This window comes from Eurytemora carolleeae, unplaced genomic scaffold (genome assembly GCF_000591075.1).
Source record: "Eurytemora carolleeae unplaced genomic scaffold, Eaff_2.0 scaffold25, whole genome shotgun sequence".
In the NCBI taxonomy this organism is placed as follows: domain Eukaryota; kingdom Metazoa; phylum Arthropoda; class Copepoda; order Calanoida; family Temoridae; genus Eurytemora; species Eurytemora carolleeae.
In genome coordinates this window covers 285,946-313,048 of record NW_019396037.1, presented here as the reverse complement: position 1 = coordinate 313,048, position 27,103 = coordinate 285,946, and the positions used below count along the sequence as shown (strand labels likewise).

General features: G+C 33.7%; 2 protein-coding genes across 8 annotated transcripts; both read right to left on the bottom strand.

Annotated features, from left to right (window-relative positions):
• Positions 1-3,895: 3,895 nt before the first annotated feature.
• On the bottom strand, positions 3,896-14,395 carry LOC111699078 (dynamin-1-like protein). 2 transcript variants are annotated; one of them, XM_023469641.1, is made up of 13 exons: positions 14,298-14,395; positions 12,638-12,759; positions 12,190-12,264; positions 11,788-11,851; positions 10,860-11,018; positions 10,343-10,553; positions 9,406-9,894; positions 8,377-8,509; positions 7,203-7,280; positions 6,785-6,986; positions 6,108-6,198; positions 5,706-5,902; positions 3,896-4,964 (listed from the first exon to the last, which is right to left on the bottom strand). In XM_023469641.1, exons 1-13 carry the CDS (start codon positions 14,331-14,333, stop codon positions 4,578-4,580), a joined length of 2,244 nt encoding a protein of 747 aa, XP_023325409.1. In that variant the 5' UTR covers positions 14,334-14,395; the 3' UTR covers positions 3,896-4,577. The 2 variants fall into 2 exon arrangements, with proteins under 2 accessions (XP_023325409.1, XP_023325418.1); XM_023469650.1 differs by having other exon boundaries at positions 5,706-5,893.
• Positions 14,396-15,135: 740 nt separating this feature from the next.
• Positions 15,136-26,160, bottom strand: LOC111699092 (oxysterol-binding protein-related protein 9). Of its 6 annotated transcripts, none has more exons than XM_023469676.1 (16): positions 26,010-26,160; positions 24,783-24,862; positions 23,772-23,889; positions 22,566-22,679; positions 22,146-22,240; positions 21,760-21,847; positions 20,764-20,880; positions 20,134-20,343; positions 19,508-19,660; positions 19,033-19,236; positions 18,490-18,613; positions 18,026-18,167; positions 17,609-17,708; positions 16,813-16,949; positions 16,376-16,611; positions 15,136-15,226 (listed from the first exon to the last, which is right to left on the bottom strand). In XM_023469676.1, exons 1-15 carry the CDS (start codon positions 26,124-26,126, stop codon positions 16,413-16,415), a joined length of 1,998 nt encoding a protein of 665 aa, XP_023325444.1. In that variant the 5' UTR covers positions 26,127-26,160; the 3' UTR covers positions 15,136-15,226; positions 16,376-16,412. The 6 variants fall into 6 exon arrangements, 2 of the variants coding, with proteins under 2 accessions (XP_023325444.1, XP_023325430.1); XR_002764676.1 differs by lacking the exon at positions 15,136-15,226 and adding an exon at positions 15,731-15,773 and having other exon boundaries at positions 16,339-16,611; XR_002764677.1 differs by lacking the exon at positions 15,136-15,226 and adding an exon at positions 15,731-15,762 and having other exon boundaries at positions 16,339-16,611.
• Between the last annotated feature and the right edge of the window lie 943 nt (positions 26,161-27,103).

Here is a 27,103-nt window from a genome sequence, read left to right as displayed (position 1 = left end):
TGTTTAATGAATTCTAGGTCGTCATTAAGTCTCATATTTTGTGGGATATATAACTTTTTAACTTTTTTATTTATCACTGTCATCCATCCGGCATCCCTCAATCAATTCAAAATGTTCTAATATACATTTTACAAAAATTGTTTTAAGCAACAGAGCTTCTGATATAATTTCATCAAGACTTGTTTTCTCATTTTTATACATCAGATCATGTAAAATTTATATTTCTGACAAGTATAAATAATGCTTGATTAATTTTGCGTTAATTTATATCATAATATCTTTGTAATATAGATATATATATATTTTCAATACGGGACTGAGGGAATTTATATTGTGTACAAATATACATATAGTGACTCTGCCATTTTTTTTCATTCCCACCTTTTATAAAAATCGTATTTACAATATATACAATATTCATTGTTGTACTTAACAATAGTTGGTTCAAAATTATCTTCAAATGCACATAAATATGGTAGGTTGGTATTAAACCTTTATAGTTGGAAATATATAATTTGTGTTAAAATCAGTTTTTTTACTCCAAATATGGACCGACCATTTCATTTTATTCTAATGATCATTCGCTTGGGCGCAACTGAACTTTTGTGCAAGGGGGGGGATTGAAAGGTGGAATTTAAAAATGTTTGGTTTGACTTCAAATCTCCTTGTATTTTGATAAGTTCCTATTTCTTTTCTCCATTGCCAATCAGCTTTTTATAGTTTTATATCTAAATTTTCTTTATTTTTATCCGCCATACTTCTTATTTTGCTTCTATCTGTTTTACATCAGGACTTTTAAATCTATTTTCATTTTCGGCATCGAATTTTTAGAATCTGAGTATAGATAGACATTAGAGGAGGGGGGGGGGGGGGGGGGGGGGTTGAGATTTAAAACTCTTTATGAAAATATACAAATAAAATATACACATTATATTTCATTTTTTCTCATATTTCTTAATATATAACCCGGAACCTTAATATAATGCGTAAGATATACATATCAGTTCAAGCCCAGTAGTAGTAACATATCAGACAGGATACTTAACCACCGTTTACGATAATTATATGCAATTTAGAACAGTTTAAACAAATATCTAATTAAATAATATTAAATTATACATTTTAAGGGATGCTGACCACTATAGTTGCAGCAGCATAAATGACACATTAAAGAAGCAGAGAACAAAACTTAATTGGTTCACTTGAAGTTTTAATTGATAAATATCGTAAGAAAAGACAATATGATATGTTGAGATCGTGATAAAAGAGGTTATAATATAAAGAAGAATCGTAATAGAAGAAGGTCTAATAAATAAAAGGATAGGAATTTGTCCAGGGGGTGCTTAAATATTTTTTCTTTCCAAGGGGGGTTAAGCACCCGATGGGGCCTGAAACCCCCCAGAAATCCATAGATTTCACTGGTCCAGGGGCTCAGCCCCCATTGGGATTGTAATAAGTAATTTTAAAATATATATATCGACTATAAAGAGTTTGTAATAAAAGAGGTTGTAATATAAAGAGATTGTAATAAGTAATGTTAAAATATATATATCGACTATAAAGGGATTGTGATAAAAGAATAAATACATGAATATGAATAAGTTTAAATTCTGACCTTTTAAAGTGCCCCCCCCCCCCCTCTACTTTACAAATAATGGATGGGATAACCATGTATATTGAAAACCTCTGTATTTAACTAGAACAATAAAACTTTAATCTACAAATAATTTAAATATAATTTTCATTGTTCACATTCTGTTCTTTGCAAAATATTGACAAAAAAGTATTGAATCCATTATGATTTGGGATTTTTTATCCACTTATCAAACCACTGCTCCAATGCACTCCAATCTCAACAAGAGGATAAAGGTAATTTTAAACAGATTTACTGATACGACTTTTCGACCCCTTGATATTATTTTACATCCAAAAGTTTTATTGTTTAGTTTTAAAATTTTATTCTTGTGAAAAGCTCTTAAAGGGACAGACCCACTATGTAAGGTAGTTCAACTGAGTATTTAGTGTTATGGACAAACTCTTTAGGATTTATTTGAGACATATAAAACTTTTTGAATATCTTTAAATCCTGAGTTTGAGCTCAAAGTCGGCGTTCAAAATCGTACTTTTGGGTGGATACGTCTTCAGAATTTTATGAAATAACGACAACAAATGTAAACAAAATTCTACAGTTAACTAATCTTTTAGGGATAGGAGAAAATAAAAATGAATCTTATCTCGAAAATAAGTAATCTTATTGTTTCACAGCGCTCACGCTGCGATCAAAGTCTATGAAGCATCCCTGATTGGCCAGTATTCACCCCTGAACTAAAGTTGTAAGAAAAGTGCAGAGCCAGTTTTTGCCGACGCGTAACTGTTGAAAGGTTTAATATCTCGGTCAAACTCAATTTAAAAGACACAAAGAAGGTAGACCACATTTTGGAAAGCTTATTAGACGTTCTTTTTAGATGCATTTTATTGTCATTTATCAATTAGGAAATTAAAGACGATATTGTTCGTCTCTCAATTCCCATGTTTATTGGGACACCCTGTATAATACGATTTAAGGTCAAAGTTTAAAAAATATGTACGACATTGGTTAAAATACTTATCCGACAAAAAATTATTGATTAAACTATATCATCTTCATGGTCATCCAAATCTCAAAAAAGTTGCAATACCGAGAAAAAAATCTTTCAGTCACATTAAAAATTAAAAAAATGATATGGTACTAATTTTCAGACCCTCCTTGAAGGTAGTCGTTTTTTTCTAGTCTGACTAAATTATTTTGCTGTCACATGCATTTAAAAACCACAACCCCCCCCCCCCCCATATGGGGAATACAATTTAGTCTTAAAACCAACGTTTATTGTTTTTCTATGTTTTCCCAACCGCTTACATTAAAATCATATTTATACAATCTGAATCATATTAACTACTTGAAGAATAAGTGTATGAAAATCCGCAATCTATTACGGAAGTTGTATAACAGCATAATACAGAGTGTTCCACTAATCGTGAAAAGCGAGAGACTCGAATAAAAGATCGTCTGATAGCCAAAATGTGCACTTTTTTGATTTTTTGGCAAAAAAAAATCAGTAAATCTTAAAGAAATGTTTATGATCTTAAACCGGATCCAGATTCATTTCCATTTCTTCTCAGTGCGGATTCGGATCCGCATCAAAACTAAATAGATCCTAAGCACTATTTTAACCACGGGATATAAAAAATGTCTGGGTTTCCAGACAGCATCTTTCAATCTTATGATAAAATGTTTTATAAAGAGAAGTTTTTGTTTATGCATTAAACAATCCGTAGTTTTAACTGCAACAGAACGTCTTCTGAAAACTGTCTTTCCATATATTTCATCCATCCTTTTCATTTCCTTCTTAGTATCAGTTTAGTTTCAATTTAGTGGAGAATATACATTATTGCAAAGTTTGTGCAAATATAGCTTGAAGACTGAGGAATAGGATTCCGATAAAGTATATTCAATCTCTCATCTTTCATACATCCCAACAACATGCCAAAATATAGAACATGGATTTCTATAGACTACAATGTGATTACTACTAAACAGTGTAAATATTGCCGTCTTTGCTCTTTCTTTTATAATGGATTTTTTTTCAAAAAATATTTAGGTTCTTTTAACAATACCACATCTACCATTTGTTCTTTATCAGTCATCACTTAGAAAGTAAATCTGGGACTAGAGACTAGAGTTATATAACGAATAGCAGTTGAACCACATACTGTCAGTTCAACAAAATCTCTTTTGCGGCAGGTCAAGCTGAGAAGTGGCTTAATTTAATCTACGTAGTTCAACCACTTCTCCCATTCAGAAAATTTGGTCCCTGGGTAAGTGAAAATTCCTGTAAAATGTAGAAAATAAATAACATTTAATATTTCATATTTATATTTTTGAGGCTAAGATCAATAAAAATGGCACTTTAGTTGAGTACGTTGTGCAAGAGGGGTTGCTAGAACAAATCATTTCTTAAACTGAGCTAAAAAACTGAGGGGGGGGGGCTGGTTTAACCAGCTGCTATCATAATTTATAATTTTATAAAGACTAATAAGTTTAAACATTGGAGTCAAAGTAGGTTTCTACTGGATTTAAATTCACTATAAAATGCGAAAAAATAACATAATTCATACATGTAGATTGAAGACGGTACATTATACATGCAGCATAGAATCAAAGTGTACATAATTATGAAAAAAATACTTTGACCGAGGAGGAAGTTGAGTTTTATATGCCCAAACTGATCTATAACAGTTTACATTGTGCATGATTAAAGGATATTGTACCAAGTACATAAGCAGTCAATATATAGAAATTAACTGAAGGACTATGATAGATACTGACTAAAAAAAGCCCAAACGACGGCATATAAACCAACCGATTAGCAAAATTATTAAGCTTGCACAGCGACCAATTCTGTTCATAATGCATGATTGATCACCTAGCCGCCGGTCTTGAACGCCGAAACCCGCCGCTAATAGTCGATAGAAAATAAACAAATTTAACTACGGTGTAGAAAATCTACAATTAGGACTTTCTTGAGAAAAGAAAGTGACTACCAGACATGGGTTTCCCTGATTTCACTGATTATCTGACTTGCTTTCTGTAGAGCCTCCAACATTTCTGCTGCTTCCTTCCTTCTCTGCCCAATATGCTCAGACTCACTCAGGAGGACATCGATCTGATCCTGCTTATACAAGCTGCTTACTAGCTCACTCTGCAGGTTGTCCTTCACGTAGTTCACCAGGAAGTGCATTACACTTTTAGGAACACAGTCCTGGATACTTTTCCTAACTATATAGAAGTAGGCCTTGATCAGGCGCTCGATAACCTCACAGTCCCTCTGCTCCCGGTCATTAAGCTTGCGACCGGTCTGCGCCGGAATCTCAGGAAGTAGGTTGACCGGCTTCACCGGGGAAACCACTCCTTGTCCTTCCTGATCCTGAAACAGGAATGTGAAATAAAGACAACTAAGAGCGAGACAAGGCGGCTTGATTGAAGGATCGATCTATAAAGTTGAAGATATTTAAATCTAAAATTTATTCAAACGATACCCAGTTTTAACATAAAAAAAATTTACCAACGCATTGGCAATAGTTGTAAACTATCCCAAATTCAAAATTGGGGTAAAATAAGAAATTAAAGGAAACAAGGAGGGAGAAGAGGTTTAAGTTTTAACCTAAATAAAGTTTGACATCATTCTCATGGATTTGAAGATTCCAACATAATAAAATCATTGCAAAACTTTAGTCTAGCCATGTTGTATGCCCTAACGTGGCCGGATTTTCAAAAAATATTCTCATCTTCAAGGATTGGACACATAAAAAGGACAAGGATTTCAAGGTGGCTCGGACGAGAAGAGGAGAATGTGGCTCGGACTAGGAATTGTTGTGGTTGGCCTTCTCCCTTCGTCTGCATGAATGATTTGTCGCTATTTTGAAATAAAGATGTTTAAATTTTAAACTTACAAATAAAGAATTTTCAGCAAATCATTAAACCTTTGCAAGAGCATTGGAGATTTTTAAAGATGGCGCGGAAATTTTTGAGTAACATAAAAAGAGATGAAAATTGTTGAAAAAGTACTTTTTCCTGTACTAACTCTTTCATTTGAGGGTCGGAAAAGATAACTTTTGGCACACTCTTTTTTTCATATTTCTTAAACTAAAATTATCTAAGTTTGAACCTGGACAAATGCAAGAGATCTATGTTGTGGAGTAGCTCCTGGAGATACATCCCTACTCCTATTCTCCTCCTCCTTTGGTGTAGGCAGGATGTTGCTTAGCCACGTGCTCGCGTTGATCACGTTTTCACGTCCTGCGCCACTTACACCGGAAACACTAGCGCCGCGTCTTGGTTGACTATTCTCTTTATCTGAATCACCTTGAATGTTCATTACAATATTTGATTTAACATAAATTATGCTTAAAAATGTTTTTTTTTAAATTCTTTTTAAAGGAAGTTAGCTTTACAAGTTTACATTATTTTCCCCCCAGTAAATACATACAGTTGAATTGACTTCGATGCTTCGAATTATGAAAAAAAAAAATCAAAAAATAATTCTTTGGTACTTTTGTACCATTCATACCTATATCTCCGTTTTGATGTTGATTAAACTGTACACTCTGGGGTCTAGGTCTGTTAGATCTACCGTCAATATTTCCACCCTTACCTCGCATCTAAATTAAATTTATTTTTAAATTTTTAATAGATTTTAAAACGCCATTTTGAAACAAATATTGATTTAAAATAGTCTTTTCTTTCCACATAGTGTGTTCCAACTTAGAATAAATAATGAATGTCATCTTCATCAAATATACTTGAATTTACTTTATAATAAAACTTAGGAAACCCAGCTTTGTCTGGAAACTAAGTTTTCACTACTAAAGTCATTTTTAAACAAAGCTACATTCACGTGGTTCTCCCGAGTTCCCCAATAAAAATTTGATTCAAGTTGGTCAAAGGGTTCTCATGATCAGACACACAAACAGACAGAAAAACAGAGATTACTACTTTATAAAGAACTAGCTTAGGAACCCAGCTTTGCCTGTATTTTCACTTTAAAAGTAAACCCAATCAATTTAAAATTGTAAAATCAAGCTAAGCACATTCCCATGGTTCTCCCGAGTTTCCCAATGCAAATTGATTAAGGGGTTTATGAGTTATGATCGGACATACAAACAATAACAATAATAATAATAATAAACGAGCAGACACTAGGAGATTACTATAACTTAAAAATATAAGATATTTATAAATACAAACCATTTTAGGATCTGTTTCGAAATCTGGGGAGGTTAGCATTGAACCAATGCTAGCAGCATCCTTGAAGAAATCCGGGTGCTTGGTGTTGATGTACGCCAGCTCTATCGCGACAATGTTCTCCACCATGACGTTGGTCGGGGGGAGACGAGAACGAAGAAGATTTGTCACAACATCGATTATCTTCTCATGGAGTTTGGGAAACCTGAAAAATTTTTTTTAAAAAGAATCAGATAATTATTAAATATTGTAAAGGGTACTAGACAAAGTTGATAAATGAAGTGTTCAATTACTTGGAAAATAGGGAATAATCCCTGAAAACTTCCCTACTTTTAAAAACAAATAAAAATACAATATATATATATATTTATATATATATATATATATATAGTATATACAATTACAATATTAACACTCTTACCTTAACATTTCCTGTTGGACCTCATTCCCACAATGTTGGATTATTCTCTGCATTTCTTCATGTACTAGTTCAACACACCTAGAGTACATACACGAAATTATGTACTAGTTCAACACACCTAGAGTACATACACAATATTATGTACTATTTCAACAAATCTTGAGTACATACACAAAATTATGTACTAGTTCAACACACCTAGAGTACATACACAAAATTATGTACTATTTCAACAAATCTTGAGTACATACAGAAAATTATGTACTAGTTCAACACGCCTAGAGTACATACACAATATTATGTACTAGTTCAACACACCTAGAGTACATACACAAAATTATGTACTAGTTCAACACACCTAGAGTACATAAACAAAATTATGTACTCGTTCAACACACCTAGAGTATAATAAAATCTATGTACTATTTATGAAAATACTAGAAAAACACCAAACATCGTGACCCAGTCTTTCAGCAGATATTTGATTCCTTTAATCGCAAAATTCACCCAATAGATGGTTCCTCTATTCTCTGGGTTAATTAACCTGTGACAGAGATAGTTCCTCTAGTCTCTGGTTTAACCTGAGACAAAGAGATGGTTCTTCTAGTCTTTAGGATTACCTGAGAGATGGCTCCTCTAGTCTCTGGTTTAACCTGAGACAGAGAGATGGTTCCTCTAGTCTCCAGGTTTACCTGAGAGATGGTTCCTCTAGTCTCCAGGTTTACCTGAGAGATGGTTCCTCTAGTGTCCAGGTTTACCTTAAGAAATGGTTTCTCTGGTCTCCATGTTTACCTGAGAGATGGTTCCTCTAGTGTCCAGGTTTATCTGAGAGATGGTTGTTCCTCTAGTCTCCAGGTTTACCGTTTACCTGAGAGATGGTTCCTCTAGTGTCCAGGTTTACCTTAAGAAATGGTTTCTCTGGTCTCCATGTTTACCTGAGAGATGGTTCCTCTAGTGTCCAGGTTTATCTGAGAGATGGTTGTTCCTCTAGTCTCCAGGTTTACCTTAAGAAATGGTTCCTCTAGTCTCCAGGTTTACCTAAAGAGATAGTTCCTCTAGTCTCCAGGTTTACCTTAAAACATAGTTCCTCTAGTCTCCCGGTTTACCTTAAGATATAGTTCCTCTAGTCTCCAGGTTTACCTTAAGAGATAGTTCCTCTAGTCTCCAGGTTTACCTGAGAGAGGGTTCCTCTAGTCTCCGTATTTGTCGTTTAACCAGAAGCTCAAAAGAAACTTCAGGAACAAAGAGAGCTGGCCGGGGACCGTTGGCGTTCCTGATAGCGGTCAAGATGTCCATAGATGTTAAACCTAGAAAAATATCAGATTTAAATCATTATCCCATTTTACACCCTTTACCTGTCGTCATGCGGCTGAATGTTTTATTTCAACGATTACCACAAAATGGTTGAATAAGGAAAATGTGATCATGTTTAGTAAAATATGCATATTTTATTAAGCTCAGTTGGGAAGTTAATAAATTGATAAGGATTTCATAATAAAGTTTCACACTATTAATGTCGCTTAGAAATATGTTAAATACACTATTTTGTAGTTTTGCTTTAAAAGATAGGGGGTGTCGGCGTAACTTCAATTGACCCTCTAAGTTAAAGGGATTGTAAGCGTAATTTCAAAGAAGTCCAGTTCAGATTCACAACGGTACCCTTATGACAGCCTTGGTGAAAATAACAAATATATAGTATATGGCCTTGCTGAGACAACCCAATTACCTTGTCTCACCTTGTCTCATTGCAAATATTTTTTTCTTTCAAATTATCAGTAGATTTATGGATATTCGTATTCATTAAATTCTTTGAGGCCAGATTGACACAAGCTTTTCGACGATATTTAGTTTTAACTATTACGAATGAATATTCAAATAATCCCCAAAAGTACCGCTTGCAGCTTAGAGTGTTATATTTGTATCCACCAAACTGCTCCAAGGGCGAAACTTGTGTTCGGGATAGCGCTGAGCATCAGCGACTAAATTTGACATTAAATCGCACAATCGTTTAATCTGGGTTTCACGCGCTAAATCAGGGAAGTTATTAAAATCTGACACTAATGAGGTATCCAACGCCTAAGGTTGAAATGTTGAGAAGAAAATAAACCTATCTGTGTGCATGAAGTCCAGTTTTAAAACAGAAATTTCATCCTCTAGCTTATGAAAGGGGAACGTGAAGCACCCTTTATCTAATAATAAATACCTGTGAGTGGATGGATGGAATCCAAAGTTCTTCCAAAGATCTCGTGAAAAATATAACAAATCCTGGCTCCGCCACATAGCTCCGATGTTTCAATATTCCGCGCAGTCCCATCCAACGTCGCGGTGTAGGACGAGGCGAACTTGGTGATGATCTGGAGCAGCGTCGTGTTCTTGTCCACTACATCTTGACCGTAAGAGTTGAGCAGGGTCTGAAACTGGGACGCCATCACGTTGGTTCTAGTTTTCAGCTCCGGTAGGCAGTCTCGTATGTGATGCATCAAGAGACGGTTCAGTGTCTTGGCAAGATATGGAGTTCCGTTACGTGTGGCCAGGGTTGGATATTTTCTTTGAAGGAAGGACGCTTCGTCCTTGATTGCGTCCTTTATGTCCTTGTGATCTATTATATCCTGCTGGGATCGGTTTATAACTCCAATAATTCCAAGCTTTACGGGGATTACTCGTCCGCACAAAATATCAATCGCATCAGTTCCTAAACATTAAATATTATAAATAGAATAACAATACACTAATCTCGGAGGAGTAATGGACGAAATTATAAATGACAATAATATATCAGTGATTATTGAGACGTCCAACAAAACTTTTCTTTCAAAATTTAACCAATAGCATGGATGGAAGTTACATCAAAAGAAGAAAATTGAAGAACAAGAAGTGAGGCGAAAAAAATTATGTAAAACAAGAGTTGTGACAAGGTGTTTGCAGACGTGATAGCACCCTGTTTAATTACGTCGACCATCATCTAATTCATTTTCTGCATGTTGCTAAAACTTAAAATTTGGAAAAAAATAAACGTTTATAAATGAAAATGCCTGTTAAAAGAGAGCAAGAGAGGGGTGTGCATTGTACACAATTATTTTTGACTTAATCAAATTACTGAGCTCTTTAAACACTATCCTGCTGTTGTTTTAAGAAATGACCTGCATCCATGAGATCAAGTTTCGTGATGACCGCTAGTGTTCTCCGACCATCAGGATCGATATCTCGAGCGATCTTTAGACTCTCCGAGGTGGCCATGTCCATATTAGCCGGGCTAACGGCCAGGATTATAGAATTTGGATTCAGGATGAATTTAAAAATAAGATTACGGATCTGTGCTTCTATATCGTCAGGTTGATCACCAACCGCCACCTAAACACAGTAAATAAAGGGTGTGTTCACGTATTTTTAAATCAGTTCTCTATGTAAAATCAATCAACAAAGATCTTATCTGACACTACTTGTAAAGTTGTACTTAATATTCTATGCTAACGCGGTTTTTAAAAATGTTAATATTTTTTTTTTAACTTGCAAACAAGGTGTTCAACAAATAAGTGTTTCTGTGGATACTAAAGAAAGTCCATTATCCTTGATCAGTTAAAGGTGTGAATCGGACACACCAATCTACAAATGAAGGGTCACTTATTTTAATGAAATACGGATTATAAACCATTTCACCTTCGTCAGGCCTGGTAGATCCACCATAGTTAAACTGAGAACAGATACAGAGTAGAATTTAAGAGAGATGGCTTCAGGACATATTCCTCTGTTCCCTCCAGCCATCCTGTCAGTCTCACGTTCTATCTCCTTCCGCACCTCATCCCAGTCCGTGTAGATCTACAGGATAATAATATTAAAGTGATTGTTCACTCTATATCGAAAGTATCAATAATAACCAACACCTCTGTAAGGAATTTTATGAAACTATTGTGTACTTGTATCATTCTTACTCATTTTGTCGTCAATTTAATTTTCTCCAAAAAATTTGGGATATTTCCAATATATTTTTTTTCAATTGAAACGAAAATAAATGAACTTCATATTGCAAAGCTTATTTGATCTAGAAATAGCCATTGAAATAAGACAAGTAAACAAAAGTTTCATAAAATTACCCATAACACTGTTATTTTACCACGACGTGCTTTAAAGTTGTTTGCCTTAAGTTATCTCTATATCTCGAAGGTTCTCGCCTTTTTAGATTATATTGTGTCTCTCGCTAAAGCTAGGGACAAAATTAAATCTAAAAAGACTTGAACCTTCTCGATAAAAAGAACATTTCTGTCAAAAACCTTTTTAACACTGCGAACCAAAATAACAGTGTTATAAATAATAAATTTATAAAATATACAAAAAATACAAAGATAATACAAGATAAGATAAATTGAAAGTTATGTTTAACTTTGTGGGTTTCAAGTGAATCACCCAAACAAGAATTAAGGGTATTAAAAGAAAGATTACTACAGGGTTTTTTTTTTCTTCTGAAAACCTGGCCCACAAGATTTTTCCCCTGATGAGAATTTTTTCTTGTGTGATATTAATTTTGCTCAAAATAATTTATGTAATAAATATTTGATTTGATTTCTTTTTAAATAACAAAACTATTTACCTTGTCTTTGGTGTGTAAAAATTCAACCCACTCCTCACAATCAATTGTTCCCTTCTCAGCTGATCTAAACATTTTTATACAATCTTAAGGACGAAAGTTTGAAATCCAAAATATGATTGGATTTAGTAAAAAAGGGTTTAAAATATGAAAATTCATGTTAATACAATTTACAAAACTTTCCACTAAATGTCTAGCTCATGGTGATTAAAAAATTTTAAAAAAATATTTTCGTAATTAATATTTTCTGAACTTTATATTATTCCCTAAAAATCCTTTAATTTTCACAATTAAGCGTATAAAACCACAAAAAAAAATAATTACGCGCAAACATATTTCTGGAGAAAACAATTATTTTCAAGCAAATATACACCCCTGACAGATTGTAAAATAATAATAACTCACCTGTGTTGACGGTCATCCCTTGGACAGTAAACAAGTTGAAGGATTAACGGTCGTCTTGTCACAATGCCTGTTCCTCTAAAATAAATTAGAATTCATATTACTCAATTAGGAATATTGTACAAATTAAAACATAATTGAGTGATTTTGAATTTCAGACTGAAATATGGTATGATGTTTATTATTGTTTATAACATATCTAGTAGATCTAAAGAAAAAGTTGTTTTACTTTAAAAATTAAAATGTTAAATTTTACTTATTTGGTGTGTTTAGAATTAATATCACTAAAGAAATGTGAAGAGTAAGATATGTCACTCAAAAAATAAAAAAGATGTTTTGATAAGATGGATTTAATCTTTAATTTGTAAACAAATTTGTCCAAGAACCATAACTTTTTTAATTATAATTAAAAATCTGACAAAAAAATGCCCTAGACCAAGTAATTACTTACCGGGGCAAAATACTGCGGCCGACGAGACTCTCAATGACAGAACTTTTGCCGGAGCTTTGGCTGCCGACAATAACGATCTGTGGAAGTTGTATGGCGTCGGCACCAACAGTATTAAAAACATCCTGTCATCATTAGAGGTTCAAACCACAAGTTAAACATGTACGTACAGGGTTATCCACAAAGAATGAGACTAAAATGACAACATGCAGCTAGTATGATGGGAATAGGTACCACACAAATACTATGAACTTGTAAAGGATCCAACATTTTAAGTGTATCGATGCAGGCCGCAGGGGCGTGTTAAATTATTGGCCAGGGGGGCTCAGCACCAGTTGGGACTTGAAAACCCCTTGAAACCCATAGATTTCGCATGTCCATGGGGGGGCTAAGCCCCTATTAGCCCCCCCCCCCAACCCTGAATACGCCTCTGTATCCATGTAAAATTAAAAGTTTGCTTTTTTAAAACTCTGAAGAATTTTTTCCTGAAGGAAAATGTAAAAAAATACCAAAAACGAATAGTTTTTTTTGCCACAAATTGGGCATCATGTAAGAAAAGCAAATGATAATTTAGATACTTGAAACTATAATGTTTAAAAAAAAGAACTAGGTTAATGCCCATCTACAGCTCTTTCACAATAATTATCTGAAGGTTGAACTTGGCTTTCTGCCTTCAATGAAGTTATGTTAAATGATATATTAAATAATTTGACAAAGAAAGAAGTTTTAGCTTCGGAGAACAATAAGTGCAAGAATAAGACTGACTGGATTCTGTACATGTAAATCTGTAAAAATACCAAATTTCCAAAATATAAAAGAGTTTGTATTATATCATATCTGTTCGGTTCCATAGTAGTAAACCTACTTTGCAATATTGTTCGTTTCCTGGCGTTTAAGAATGCTTATTCTTTCACTGTAGGTGTAGAATTTTCATTCTATAACGCTCAGACCGCGTAAGAATGGAAATTATTACACGGTCAGAGCGTGAAAGAATGTTTATTCTTACACGCTCCAAGCATTAAAGAATGGAAATTATTACCCTAGTTGAAGAATATATATTCTTACACGCTCCTGTCCAAAAATCTTATACTAGGAAATTACCAAGAATACATCATGATTATTTCATTTCGTTTAAGAATTTCCATTATTACATTTTTTCCTCATCAGATTATTTTTATGTGCATAATAATCTCATAGTTCAAGTATACACTATCACACTTTTCAGGGATCTCTCGAGATTTGGTGGCAAGTTTTACGCATTCACATGTAGCAGATTTTAAAGACCAATGCGTTTTGTGGCAGATTTTATGGGCTAAGATGCTTATCTGGCAGATTCTGTAAAAAAAACGCGGTTTGTAGGAGATTTTATGGGCTAAGACGCTTATCTGGCAGATTTTATGGATAAAAATACGTTATGTGGCAGATTTCATGGGCTAAGATGCTTTTTTGGCAGATTTTATGGATAAAAATGCGGTTTATGGCAGATTTTAAGGGCTAAGATGCTTTTTTCTGGCAGATTATGTGGATAAAAATTCGCTTCGTCACTCATTTGTGGTAGAGTTTAAGGACTAAGATGATTTAAAAAATCGTTCCCTAGAAAATTACCAAGTTATTTACTATTAGTTATCATAATTAATTTTTTCATGTCGATTTGAATTCTCTCCTGCAGTTTGTTGATTACAGGGATTAGACTCTCCATTTTTCACTTCACTTTTATCTGAAATCAAGAAATTTTATAACAAGACATTTTCACAAAATGTCATTAAATGTTCGCGAAAAAATAATGTTGCAAAATGTACATAATAATCGCGACAATTTATATACAGGACTTTTTAAATTTAAACATAATTTCTTCAGTTCAATGAAAACACAAGCCTTTCTTTTAACAATTATACTAAAATATAGTTTTATATTGATATTTTTTCACACTAAAATGTAACAGAGTAAAATTGTTAAGATCCAACCCAGAGAAAGCCAGTATATTCTTTAAAAGATATCTTCAAATCTGCCATGCGCGCCATTCGAACCTCCGTCCGTACACCCGTGATATAGTTTGAAAATGGGGTGGTCACATTCTGTAGATTTTAATTTTCTTTATAATTAAATTTTATTTAATATTATGGTACAACGAGTTGAACATATATATTTTTATCACAAACTTATCACAATAAATTAAAACAGAAATAAAAATAATTTTGTTTGTATGTTTAGATAATAAATATTTTTAAATGCGTAAATGAAGAATAAACGATAATTTTATTGTTCATTATTAAACAATTGAATGAAAAGAAAAACATTATCTGTCTGTAATATATTGTAATGTGGCCTTATCATATGTTTAAGTCTAGTTGAGATAAAAATCTGTAATTTTACAAATATTCACATCGATCACAAAAGAATGCATCAATTAATGATATTAAAAATTATGAGATATAATTTAAAGGTAGTATTCTTTATGATCAATAAAGTGACTCGCAGATTTCTAAAGGCCCAGCACAGAATGACGATAACAGTCTAATTTATTCCTAATAGCTGATAGCTTCTAACAGATCAAGACTTTTGATTTATGGATGGGGAACGTTTGTCAGCAATCTTAATTATAAAAGTAATAAATGTAAAACTTAAAAGGTAAAAAAAATACTTAAACCAGCCATACTGTGTTACGTAAAAAAATAAAAATTGATTGCTTAATAGTCCCTCTAACATACCACCTAACATTACAGTAGTGGTGAAAAATTGTTCATTTTACGTTTTATAAATCATAAATAGTCCTTATTGATAATTTCATGACACAAATCTATTTCTGAGAAAATTAATAATCTCAGTTCGGGGCGCGCTGGAAAGTCATTTTGATATCAAAAATCTTCTAAATTGTTCAATGTTTGCATTCTACATGTTGGTGTAACTACTAGCGTACAAGTGTACAGATAAATTGCTTCGACTATAAGAAATTATGCTGATTGCTGAATACGAGATTTAAAAATATTGTTTGATGAACGGCTCTAAAGATTTAATAACTGTAATAGATGGATTTTATTGCCGAAATGGCGAGTTGAAAAATCTTATTTCGGTTTTGAACAAACAGCTTTAGTTTTCTTAAATTCCAAGAGATTGTTCGATGGGTAAGTCTCAGAAAAGTCTAGGTAGCTAAGTGATAACATGCCTTGCTATTATAGTTATTGTTATAAAAAACAAATAGTTGTTTAATAAAGTTAGGACCGAAAAGTTTTTAGATTATATTTCTAAGTTAATTTTAAAAGTTAATTTCGGTCTGCCCTCTTTCACTACTTTTCTATTACTGACTTTAAATTTGATTGGTGTATTCGTACAAGTTAGCCAACTTGGAGGATTTCGGAGAAATAATTTCGCGCATTTGTTAATATGATTTTCAACTATTTTAAATAATTCTATCCAAAAAACGATTATTGTTATAAAAAGACAACCCGTTGATTAATAAAGTTAGGACCGAAAGGTTTTTAGATTATATTTCTAAGTAGAAATTAACGCGCATACAGGAAGATATGTTTAGAGTTAGAAATTTATGAATTAGGTATTTTGCTAACACCCAACCCAGAAAGATTTAAGGAAATGTGAGGGTTTTTTTTCAAGAGATGCTGAACTTCATCACAAACGACCTATCTATCTAGTTTATATAAATCTATCTCATTCAAAAGTTTCCCTCTCCACTAAATAAACTTAGCTACCGAGAGTTCTCAACGACTTTGATGTCTTAAATATAACCTTGAATAGACGTTGCTATCTAGAAACTACAAGACAATTATATCCTGCTTCCTAGAGACTGTGTGAAATACCAATTCTCTCCGACAGGACTAAACATCCTATTCTCCCACTTCACGTCGTCCTCCTTCCTCTGCTTAGCCTCTGTCCTTTGTCTATGCTCGAGGCTACATTTAGCTTCCGTAGCAGCCTCAATATCACCAGATTTGAGACCAGCAGTTACTTCACGCCAAAGACGTCTAAAAAATAAATCTTTAAATGAGTGCACTGATAAACATTAAAAAAACGTAAAAATATTTAAAACTCCGATAAACCATTTTAATGGAGTCGAATGAAAAATTTGTCAAGATTGTTAATTTGTTACTCTAATCAAATCAAAAAAAGAAAATACAAAAGCAAAGAACAAACATTTTTATACAAAATTAATGTTTAATAATTACCTTGATTCGTACTTCTCCTGGTCCGCAACTGGCTTGACGTTCTTCCTGCAGGTCGGGAGCTGTGTTACATCCAGGAATGTTTCTTGTTTCCCGTTCTGCCATTTACCGGTCATCTTACCGTTCCATTCTCCTTCAACCTTGATCATTGATTATTGTTATATAAAATAAAATCATATTTTATAGGGATTGCTTAGGCATCATTTGAAGCGGTCAGAGTTTCAATCTTTAACAAAAATTTGTTTTTGGTTTTGCATTTCCCATGAGTCATCTGACAAAACGAGTATTAAAGTTTTTTTAATGTGGTTTACTGAGCTTTTAAAGATCAAATGTTATTCATATATTCTTTACCCTTTTAATTCTCACAGAAAGGTTTGAATCTATTAATGCCTTGGTACTTGTATGTATTGAATTTTAAACATTCAAATAAATTATAGACACATTTAATATGATGCTGTTACTAGGCTATGATACAGTTAGAAATACATAAACATGGTTTAGGGGGGTCAAATTCTTTCTTTAATATTTTCTCATTTAAAGGGACTGTTAGTATAATTTCAAGTGATCCTATAAGTAAAGATTGCAATTGTTGATTTACAACGGTACCCTTAAACGCTTTGTCTGGTCTAAACATAATTAATCACTTTTTGTCAGAGGAAAACGAAGTTATCTTCCACATCTTTGTTCAGATTAAGGTTTCAAGGGAACCGTTGTAAATCGGGCAGTGCCATCTTTGGATGAAAGGTCACTTGAAATTACACTTACAGTTCCTATAACCTTTGATGCCGATAGGACTAACCTTGACTAGTGGCTTCTTCGTATCCTTAGCATACACCTCAGCACTGATTTTATTAACCTCATTGCTCCAGAACTGTTTTACTTTAAAATCTATATCAGCCCTAAACATCAAATACATGATAAAAAACTGTTTCTAACAAAATTCTTGATTTCCATGAACAAGGACAGGAAGAAGCCGGATTACAATAAAATAAAAAAAAATTGATGGTATCATTAACTTAAATAAATTCATTGGTTAAAAAAAGTATTTATTAAAAAAGGAACAATTATGGAGAAACAGATAAAAAATAGCTACAAATACCGGGCATAGATTCCAAATATTAAATGCTTAAGAACATTGATTTTCTTAGGCTGCCATCCTTTTAATGCCAAAACATCAATACTGCCAAATCCAATCCAATCCAAACAAGTAACCTACCTATAACCTGTCTGTGGACAAGTTATCTCACATTTCCCTCCTAGTTCCAGCCAAGGAGTGGTTAGAATACCCCTCCCGTATCCTGAAGGGAAGGTAACAACGTAATCCTCTCCGCTCTCCTGCAAGGAAACCCGTCCTTCTCCTGAAGGAAAATAAAATAAATAGAGAACTATATTTGTCCATAATATTTTTTGAAAGACAAGGATATATAAATGATGCCTCACTTTAAAAGTTACATGCGGTATCCTTTACGCTTATATAGAGGACAAATGAGGCCATTCGTTATAAATAAATATGCAATTCATTCCTGCTCTCTGCTACATAAATCCACGAGTAATTTTCAAAGAGAAACCACAATTGAAAATTATCAAAAATTATAATAACTTCGTAATTTGTTCACAGGTACAAAATTTATCGCTATGAATATGCTATTCTAATAAATGGACGTAGATCATATTACTGACCTAGATTATGTACTGCTACTGAGACCCCGAGAAATGATGATTTTGTGTAAATATGCCCATTAAATGATATCTTTCTTGCTCCACACTCAACATAGAAGGCACTCACAGGAGGATGATGCGACACCTAATAATTAATGACTGTTATAAATATATTTTTTTTTATTATTTAAGACAATCTGTCGTCCAGTGAAATTGGACCGGCACTCTTTTACCACCATAACATAACGTATCCAATTGGATACATATTATAAACATCAAATTAAATCAAGTGGATTTCTGAAAGGGAAACAAAAGTGGAACCCGAAGACTTCCTCCAGGGCGCTATTTACCACCGTGTAGAATGTAGATAGCCGCCTAAAGTCAAATCCGGGCCCCCATAATCCCGAAAGGAGACTTACTGCTCTGTGGTTGGTCCGGAACTGAACCATTTCTGACACTTTTAATATAAACCTACTCTATACGAGTCTCAATCCCTCTTTGTTAATAAAATTAAAATGATTACTATCCACGATGAGTTTAATATAAAAATTTGATGATTCCAACCTGCTCCGCAATGAAGACCAGATCGTTCTGTGAACACCAGGGAATAGGGACTCCGGGAACGGGTTGAGCTCCTGGTTGCTTCGTCTCCGGCTCCGGTAGGTTCCAATGACAACGGAACATCTCTCCGATGATAGGATTGTAAGGTTTCTTGGCCACGGAGGATTTCCTGCTTGCGTGGAAGGAAGAGAGATACCATTTTAAAACCTTGAGAAATAAAACATTTTTTACTTAAGCTAATAAATCAAAATATCTTTTTCTTGTTTTGCGAGTTCTGTCCAGAAAGTAAATTCACAATTATTTATTTGTATGCTTTTCAGTCGACTAAAATATTAAACTGAAAGTTAACCAAAAAACTGATCGATCATTTTCATCTTAAATACAAAAACCTGAAATCATTTTAACAACGAGAATTTTCAGGGTTTTATAAGGTAAAATTTTTTCCATGATTTTCCAACTTTATTTATCGATATCTGACCTGAACCATCCTCTCCTCCGGTGTTTTCTTCTCTGCGATCTCGACGAATATATCCGGGTGTGCGAAGAAGTCTGCGTACATCTCTAGCAAGGATCGACGCTCAAGGATAAAGGTTGGAAGAACGATCTTTGTTAAATCCATCCCGATCCTCACCTAAATATTGAAGCAAAAATTTAAAATGAGAAAGGGTGATTCTTTATCATGATTCTAACATTTTTAAATTGTTGGAAAACTATTATTCTACGGTTATGACCAGTAAAAGTCTTATAATTAGAAACTTCGATCCGAATTTTGAAATTTTCCACTCTTATATAATTCTGAAAATTTGCTTTGGACATTGAATATTTTCAGAGATAAATCAGAACAACCCGTTAAAAATTTACAAAATCTATAATTCAAAACAATCTACATCTACAGTATACATAAAGTATAAAGTAGGAATCTCTGTTTGTTTTCCATTCCGATCATAACTCATGAGAAACTCGTTAAAACTAGCTTGGTGTGGATTTTTTTTCTTCAAACTTCTGTTTAAAGTTGGGTTTCCAAACTAGTTTCTAATAAAAATATTAAACAAAGACGACTTTAATTAGGGTTTATCCTGCACGATTACTAAAAATTGTGCCAACCTGAGATAAAAGATGCGTTATAACTGATCCATGAGACTTCATATCAACCTCATCCTCCTCCTCATCCTCCTCGTACAATGCGTCCCAGTCAACCTCCGAGGGTGTTAAGGGGCTCACGGGGTTCACTAAGTCCTGACTGGATTCTGTTCTAGATTCAACATCGTCGCGGATATTTTCTCCGCCATCTTTAGGGGATAAATTATCGTCGTCCTTGAAACAGGAAAATAAAAATAATCATTGTTTATCAAAAATAAAGTTTTATAAAATATATTTTTTCTCAAAGTTTGATAAATTTGACATTTAAAAGACTGAAAATCTTCTATTCAAAAAGATTCACCGCAGTACCCTTTAAAGCTAATGTCTTACCAAAATCGGTGTTTTTCATCTTCAAAAATGTTCAATTCTGTAAATGACGTTCTTTGTATTTAAGTATAGAAGCGCAAGTTATCGTTGTGGAGAAACCACAGAAAGAAATTAGAAATTTTAAGATAGAAAAACGAGGATATTTTCATTATTTTTACTCAGACAGTAGTGGACATTATAGATGTGAATCTGTGAATACTTGATATTACGTTATTTTTTTGTCAAACAAAAATAAACTTAATTTTGTATAATAGATAAAAAATTAACCTCTGCATCAAAAAAGTCTTCTTCATCGTCGTCTGAGGATGAGTAGGAGACTGCAGGTATAGAATTATTCATCAGTGTCGACATACCCGACCTCGGGGACACAGCAGACCTTAACACCTGGACAGATTGGAAAATAAAAACTTTGTCCCACGAAAACTAATTCACGTAAATATAATCAATTGCATCCTTGAAATTAAAATGTTCTGTTTTCGAGCTTTGAATGATCTATATATATATATATATATATAGTATATACAATTACAATATTAACACTCTTACCTTAACATTTCCTGTTGGACCTCATTCCCACAATGTTGGATTATTCTCTGCATTTCTTCATGTACTAGTTCAACACACCTAGAGTACATACACGAAATTATGTACTAGTTCAACACACCTAGAGTACATACACAATATTATGTACTATTTCAACAAATCTTGAGTACATACACAAAATTATGTACTAGTTCAACACACCTAGAGTACATACACAAAATTATGTACTATTTCAACAAATCTTGAGTACATACAGAAAATTATGTACTAGTTCAACACGCCTAGAGTACATACACAATATTATGTACTAGTTCAACACACCTAGAGTACATACACAAAATTATGTACTAGTTCAACACACCTAGAGTACATAAACAAAATTATGTACTCGTTCAACACACCTAGAGTATAATAAAATCTATGTACTATTTATGAAAATACTAGAAAAACACCAAACATCGTGACCCAGTCTTTCAGCAGATATTTGATTCCTTTAATCGCAAAATTCACCCAATAGATGGTTCCTCTATTCTCTGGGTTAATTAACCTGTGACAGAGATAGTTCCTCTAGTCTCTGGTTTAACCTGAGACAAAGAGATGGTTCTTCTAGTCTTTAGGATTACCTGAGAGATGGCTCCTCTAGTCTCTGGTTTAACCTGAGACAGAGAGATGGTTCCTCTAGTCTCCAGGTTTACCTGAGAGATGGTTCCTCTAGTTTACCTGATTAATCTCTTGGCTACGTCTCTCTCTACACTCACTACCCTCCACTACACCCTCCACAATACGATCAGAAAATGCATCCTCAGCACTAAAATAAAGAAATTTTAGATATTCTGATAATATACGAAAAGTTTTTCAATATCTCCGCCAAAAATGGTGGTATAACCCCCTGAATCCATGGTTTCTGGAGTACATCGGAAAAACTATGACTGTGCTACGCTGGATAACCTGTTTAAGGTTATGAAAGTAAAGCGGAGTGTAAAAACAAATGTTAAGTTCTCGGATAGAGTTGGAGTAAAAAAATCCCACGAACCCTTGACCCCTGCTTACATTTCACAAGATGTACATTGTACAATGCATTCGATATAGCCCTCCTGGTTTAGTACCTTGTATAGAACTGAGAAGATTCATGTTGACCTATCTCTGGAGTAGAATGAACCATCACAAGATCATCGCTTCCCTCCGGAGGACAAGATGCGTTCTAAAACCAAAAAGTAAAAATAATTAAAATTTAAATATTTAAAAATCAAATAAACATACATCGCTTCTAATCTGGCTCCGAAAACAGGTGATGAAATATACTGAAAACTTTTTTTTCTTTGAAAACATTTTCGAACGGACCAATTCAGACTTTTTATTTATAAATAAACCGAAAAAAGAACGAAAAAGAGCTGAATCCAGATCTGGATTAAGTCCCAATGGAATGGATAAAACTCCGATTTCTGAACCATACATTCAACCACATGATAAAGTTTTTTTTTAATTCTTAAAAATGGTCCGAAAAGTCTAGAATTACAAAAACTTACCTTAGCTATCTGAAGCAGGACGATGGCATGCTTGACTGTCTCGACCATATCATTGACACGATCTGACAGGGAGACATATTTCTCTTTACTCTCCTCCTCCGTACATGCATCAGCCTTGTAAAATAGAATGTTACCTCATCAATCCAAGTTGAATTTCTACATTTTATTTAAATATCATTTTAATCTCTAATTATAAGACAGGTTGTGTCTACTTTAAGATATTTGCTTCATTCAAGTAACTAATAATCGATAAGTGTAACCCCTTTGGTAGATAGATTTTTTTACTTATTGAGTAAAGCAGTTCTTAGGATCCATTTCATTTTGATGCAGATCCGGATCCAGGAATGATCCGCCCTGGAAAAAAAAAATTCGGATCCAGGCCCCGAACATTCTTCAAGATTTACTGATTTTTGACGAATGAAAAATGAAAAATGTACAAACATTTTTTGCTTATTTTCTTGCTGAAACTTGGTAAACCATTCAGAAATGTGGAAATTTTTGTTAGTATTATTAGCAAAATTTAAGGTTTAGATGGATCCTTATATTTTTGCGGATCCGGATCCAAAATGTGGATCTAATGAATCTGGAAAGGAAATAAAATTAGTCCTAATGATTCTACAAATTGTTCTACTCCATTCAAGGAACCTGGTTTACAACACCAGGTTCTTATCTTAGTAAAATACGGTATTACAATTATTTTTTTAGAAACCTTACAGGACGTTTAGATTTACTTATGTAAGAGATTCAAACTGCTCATATCGTACTCCAGAACTGGTTTAAACAAATTCATGGTTATAATGAACAATTTAAACTAATTTAAATCGGTCTAAATGAGTTAATCTCAATCTCACTGGTACAAAGCTACATTTTATTGCATTTAAGGCAGTTCTTGGTATCCTGATCCGTTGGATCCGCAAGATTTTTGCTTCCTGGATCCGGATCCGCAAAAATATGCGGATCCACGGATCCGGATTCAAGGGGTAAAATATCAACCAAAAACTGAAAAAAAAACTTTTTTACTCCTAAAACCCAACTCTGAACTTTTGAAATAAAAGAGAAAATTTGAAAATTATTTTTTGTTAAAAAATTCAGTAAATCTTAAAGGAATGACCCGGATCCGGACCCGCATCAAAATTAAATGGATCCTAAGCACTGATTTAAGAAGAGCTAAGTGTACTTAAAAAATTATTTTTAACTAATATTTACCTTGGTCTGCAAGACTGTATTTTGATCAATAAGAAGCTGAAGGTAAGCATCTGTTTCAGACAGCTTCCGTTCAAAATCCTCCATTTTAACACCAACCCTGCGGGAACTGGACGCAGATCTAAACAAAAACATTCAAAATATTGATAAATATTAAATTATTGAATTAGTCATATTAGCTTGGGAACCCAGCATTATCTGAAATATAAGTCTTCCCGTTGAGAGTCAACCCACTCCACTTAGAATTTTAAAACCAAGCTAAGAACATTTCTGTCGTTCTAATGAGTAACCCAATCAAAATTTGAGGCAAATTAACGATCAAGGGGTTTAAGAGTTATGATTGAACATAAAAACAGAAAACAGAAAAACAAACAATGATTTTAGGTAATCCACAGGTTAATATTCAAATTTAGATAACATAACGTTTTACTTGTTGATAGAAACATCCCCATCCCATCCGTACAAACGAACAATACAAGGTTAACTATTTGAGTCTAGTATTATTAGTATATTAACTAAATAGGTGTGTCTGTTTTACCTCTGATTATTCACAATATAAAAACAATAGTTTATAAATCATCTGCTCGATTAACAGCTGTTTTAATATTGTAGAGTACACACTGGACAATAGAATATCATATTACCAATAACCCTAGATGTATTAACAATAATAATTCTCTAACATCAACAAAAGGTTGAGAAAATAATGGAGGAAAAGTAAAGATTCTTGTGAGGGGTATATGTTTCACAGAATTAAAAAAATTTGGATAATTTTTTCATGAATTCAGTGAAAACCCCTAACAAAAGTCGTGGCGCGCAAATGTTCCTGCATACACTTTGAAAAATTTTTCTTTGAGGCAAAAAATATAATTCTTAAAAAAAATCTTCTTTTAAAATTGGATGATTAAACACCTCAAAAATTGATAACACCCTATTTTTAAAAAATACACATAGAAATACACTTAGGATACAAGAAAATAGATGATAATATTAAAGAATGAATATATGACGGACCTTCTTTTCATCTGATTATGTCTAAGAACTGTGTCCTCTAAAGCTCGAATCCATTTCTCTCTCTCCTCGGCGTCCTTCGCCTGAAGATACAATTGGAAAACAATTCAACACAAAACAAGAACTTTAACGTAGATTTCGACAAAGACTCGAATAGGAACTAAAGGAATTCGACAGAGAACTCAACAAATTAAAGACTCAATATATGTAGACCGGGTGTTTCCCGATGACGGTCTGGGTTCTCCAACCAGGGGGGGGGGGGAATTTCAGAACTCTTTCCTGATATTGCTGATCGACCCCAGTAATCACGTGAAACTGGGACAAAATAAAATTGTCAAGAAACAGTATAAATTCGAAACTAACACAAAAGACAAAGGAAATCGAAAATGAACAAATTTAACCTGACAGGGAACACAATGAACCTGACAAGGAACACAATAAACCTGACAAGGAACACAATGAACCTGACAGGGAACACAATGGAACTGACAAGAAACACAATGGAACGGACAAAAAACACAATGGACCTTACAAGGAACACAATGAACCTTACAAGGAAACCCAATGAACCTGACGAGGAATACAATGAACATGACAAGGAACACAATGAACCTGACAAGGAAACCCAATGAACCTGACAAGGAATACAATGAACCTGACAAGGAATACAATGAACCTGACAAAGAACACAATGAACATGACAAGGAACACAATGAACCTGACAAGGAACACAATGAACCTGACAAGAATACAATGAACCTGACAAGGAACACAATGAACAACACAAGGAACACAGTGAACCTGACAAGGAACACAATGAACATGACAAGAAACACAATGAACATGACAAGGAACACAATGAACATGACAAGGAACACAATGAACCTTACAAGGAACACAATGAACATGACAAGGAACACAATAAACATGACAAGGAACACAGCGAACCTGACAGGGAACACAGTGAACCTGACAAGGAACACAATGAACCTGACAGGGAACACAATGAACCTTACAAGGAAACCCAATGAACCTGACAAGGAATACAATGAACCTGACAAGGAACACAATTAACCTGACAAGGAGCATAATGGACCTTACAAGGAACCTGACAAGGAACACAATGAAATGACAAGGAACGCAATGAATCTGAAACGGGAACAAAATGATCCCAAGAAACTGAAGTAAAAACCTTTGACAGAGTAAAAAGTGAGAAAAAAATAATTTTACCTGGAAATGGAAAGTCTTGTTGTCGACCGTGACAGTGAAAGTTGAATCATCTTCATCATCTATTCCAACAACAGCTCCTCGTAGTCTTACACATCCTCGTCTTACTCCTCTTCTCATCTTCTCCTTACTGCAATAGGTCTTTAGTTAGTCCATTCCTCTCATTAAACCTTTTCTTATCTTATCCTTACTATAATAGGTCTTTAGTTAGTCCATTCCTCTCATTAAACCTAATCTTCTCCTTACTACAATAGGTCTGTAGTTATTACATTCCTCTCATTAAACCTAATCTTCTCCTTACTACAATAGGTCCGTAGTTAGTACATTCCTCTCATTAAACCTAATCTTCTCCTTACTACAACAGGTCTTTAGTTAGTACATTCCTCTCATTAAACCTAATCTTATCTTATCCTTACTACAATAGGTCTTTAGTTAGTCCATTCCTCTCATTACACCTAATCTTATCTTCTCCTTACTACAATAGGTCTTTAGTTATTACATTCCTCTCATTAAACCTAATCTTATCCTATCCTTACTACAATAGTTCTTTAGTTAGTCCATTCCTCTCATTAAACCTAGTCTCATCTTATCCTTACTACAATAGGTCTTTAGTTAGTCCATTCCCTCATTAAACCTAGTCTTATCTTATCCTTACTACATTAGGTTTTTAGTAAGTCTATTCCTCTCATTAAACCTAGTCTTATCTTATCCTTACTACAATAGGTCTTTAGTAAGTCTATTCCTCTCATCCTTTTATTTCATTTCCTTTTCCTTTAATTTAAATTTTTTATATTTTTTTGGTTGGTTCTTGCCTCTCATTAAACCTTATCTTTTACTTACTACAATAGGTCTTCATTTGGTTCTTTCCTCTCATTAAACCTATTCATATCTTTTACTTACTACAATAGGTGTTCAGAAGGTTCTTACCTCTCATTAAACCTTATCTTATACTTACTACAATAGGTCTTCAGTTGGTTCTTGCCTCTCATTAAACCTATTCTTATCTTCTCCTTACTATTATAGGTCTTCAGTTGGTTCTTGCCTCTCATTAAACCTATTCTTATCTTCATAGGTCTTCAGTTGGTTCTTGCCTCTCA

Excerpts from the sequence above, each read along its gene's own strand:
- LOC111699078 (XM_023469641.1), bottom strand. The coding sequence starts at position 14,333 with ATGGAGAGTCTAATCCCTGTAATCAACAAACTGCAG. Across the intron at positions 12,265-12,637 it reads GGCCGCAGTATTTTGCCCCG|AGGAACAGGCATTGTGACAA; the intron begins GTAAGTAATTAC and ends AATTTATTTTAG. Across the intron at positions 5,903-6,107 it reads ACATCAAAACGGAGATATAG|GTGATTCAGATAAAGAGAAT; the intron begins GTATGAATGGTA and ends TGAACATTCAAG.
- LOC111699092 (XM_023469676.1), bottom strand. The coding sequence starts at position 26,126 with ATGAGAAGAGGAGTAAGACGAGGATGTGTAAGACTACGAGGAGCTGTT. Across the intron at positions 22,680-23,771 it reads ATACAGTCTTGCAGACCAAG|GCTGATGCATGTACGGAGGA; the intron begins GTAAATATTAGT and ends CTATTTTACAAG. Across the intron at positions 17,709-18,025 it reads TGTCCACAGACAGGTTATAG|GGCTGATATAGATTTTAAAG; the intron begins GTAGGTTACTTG and ends TTTGATGTTTAG.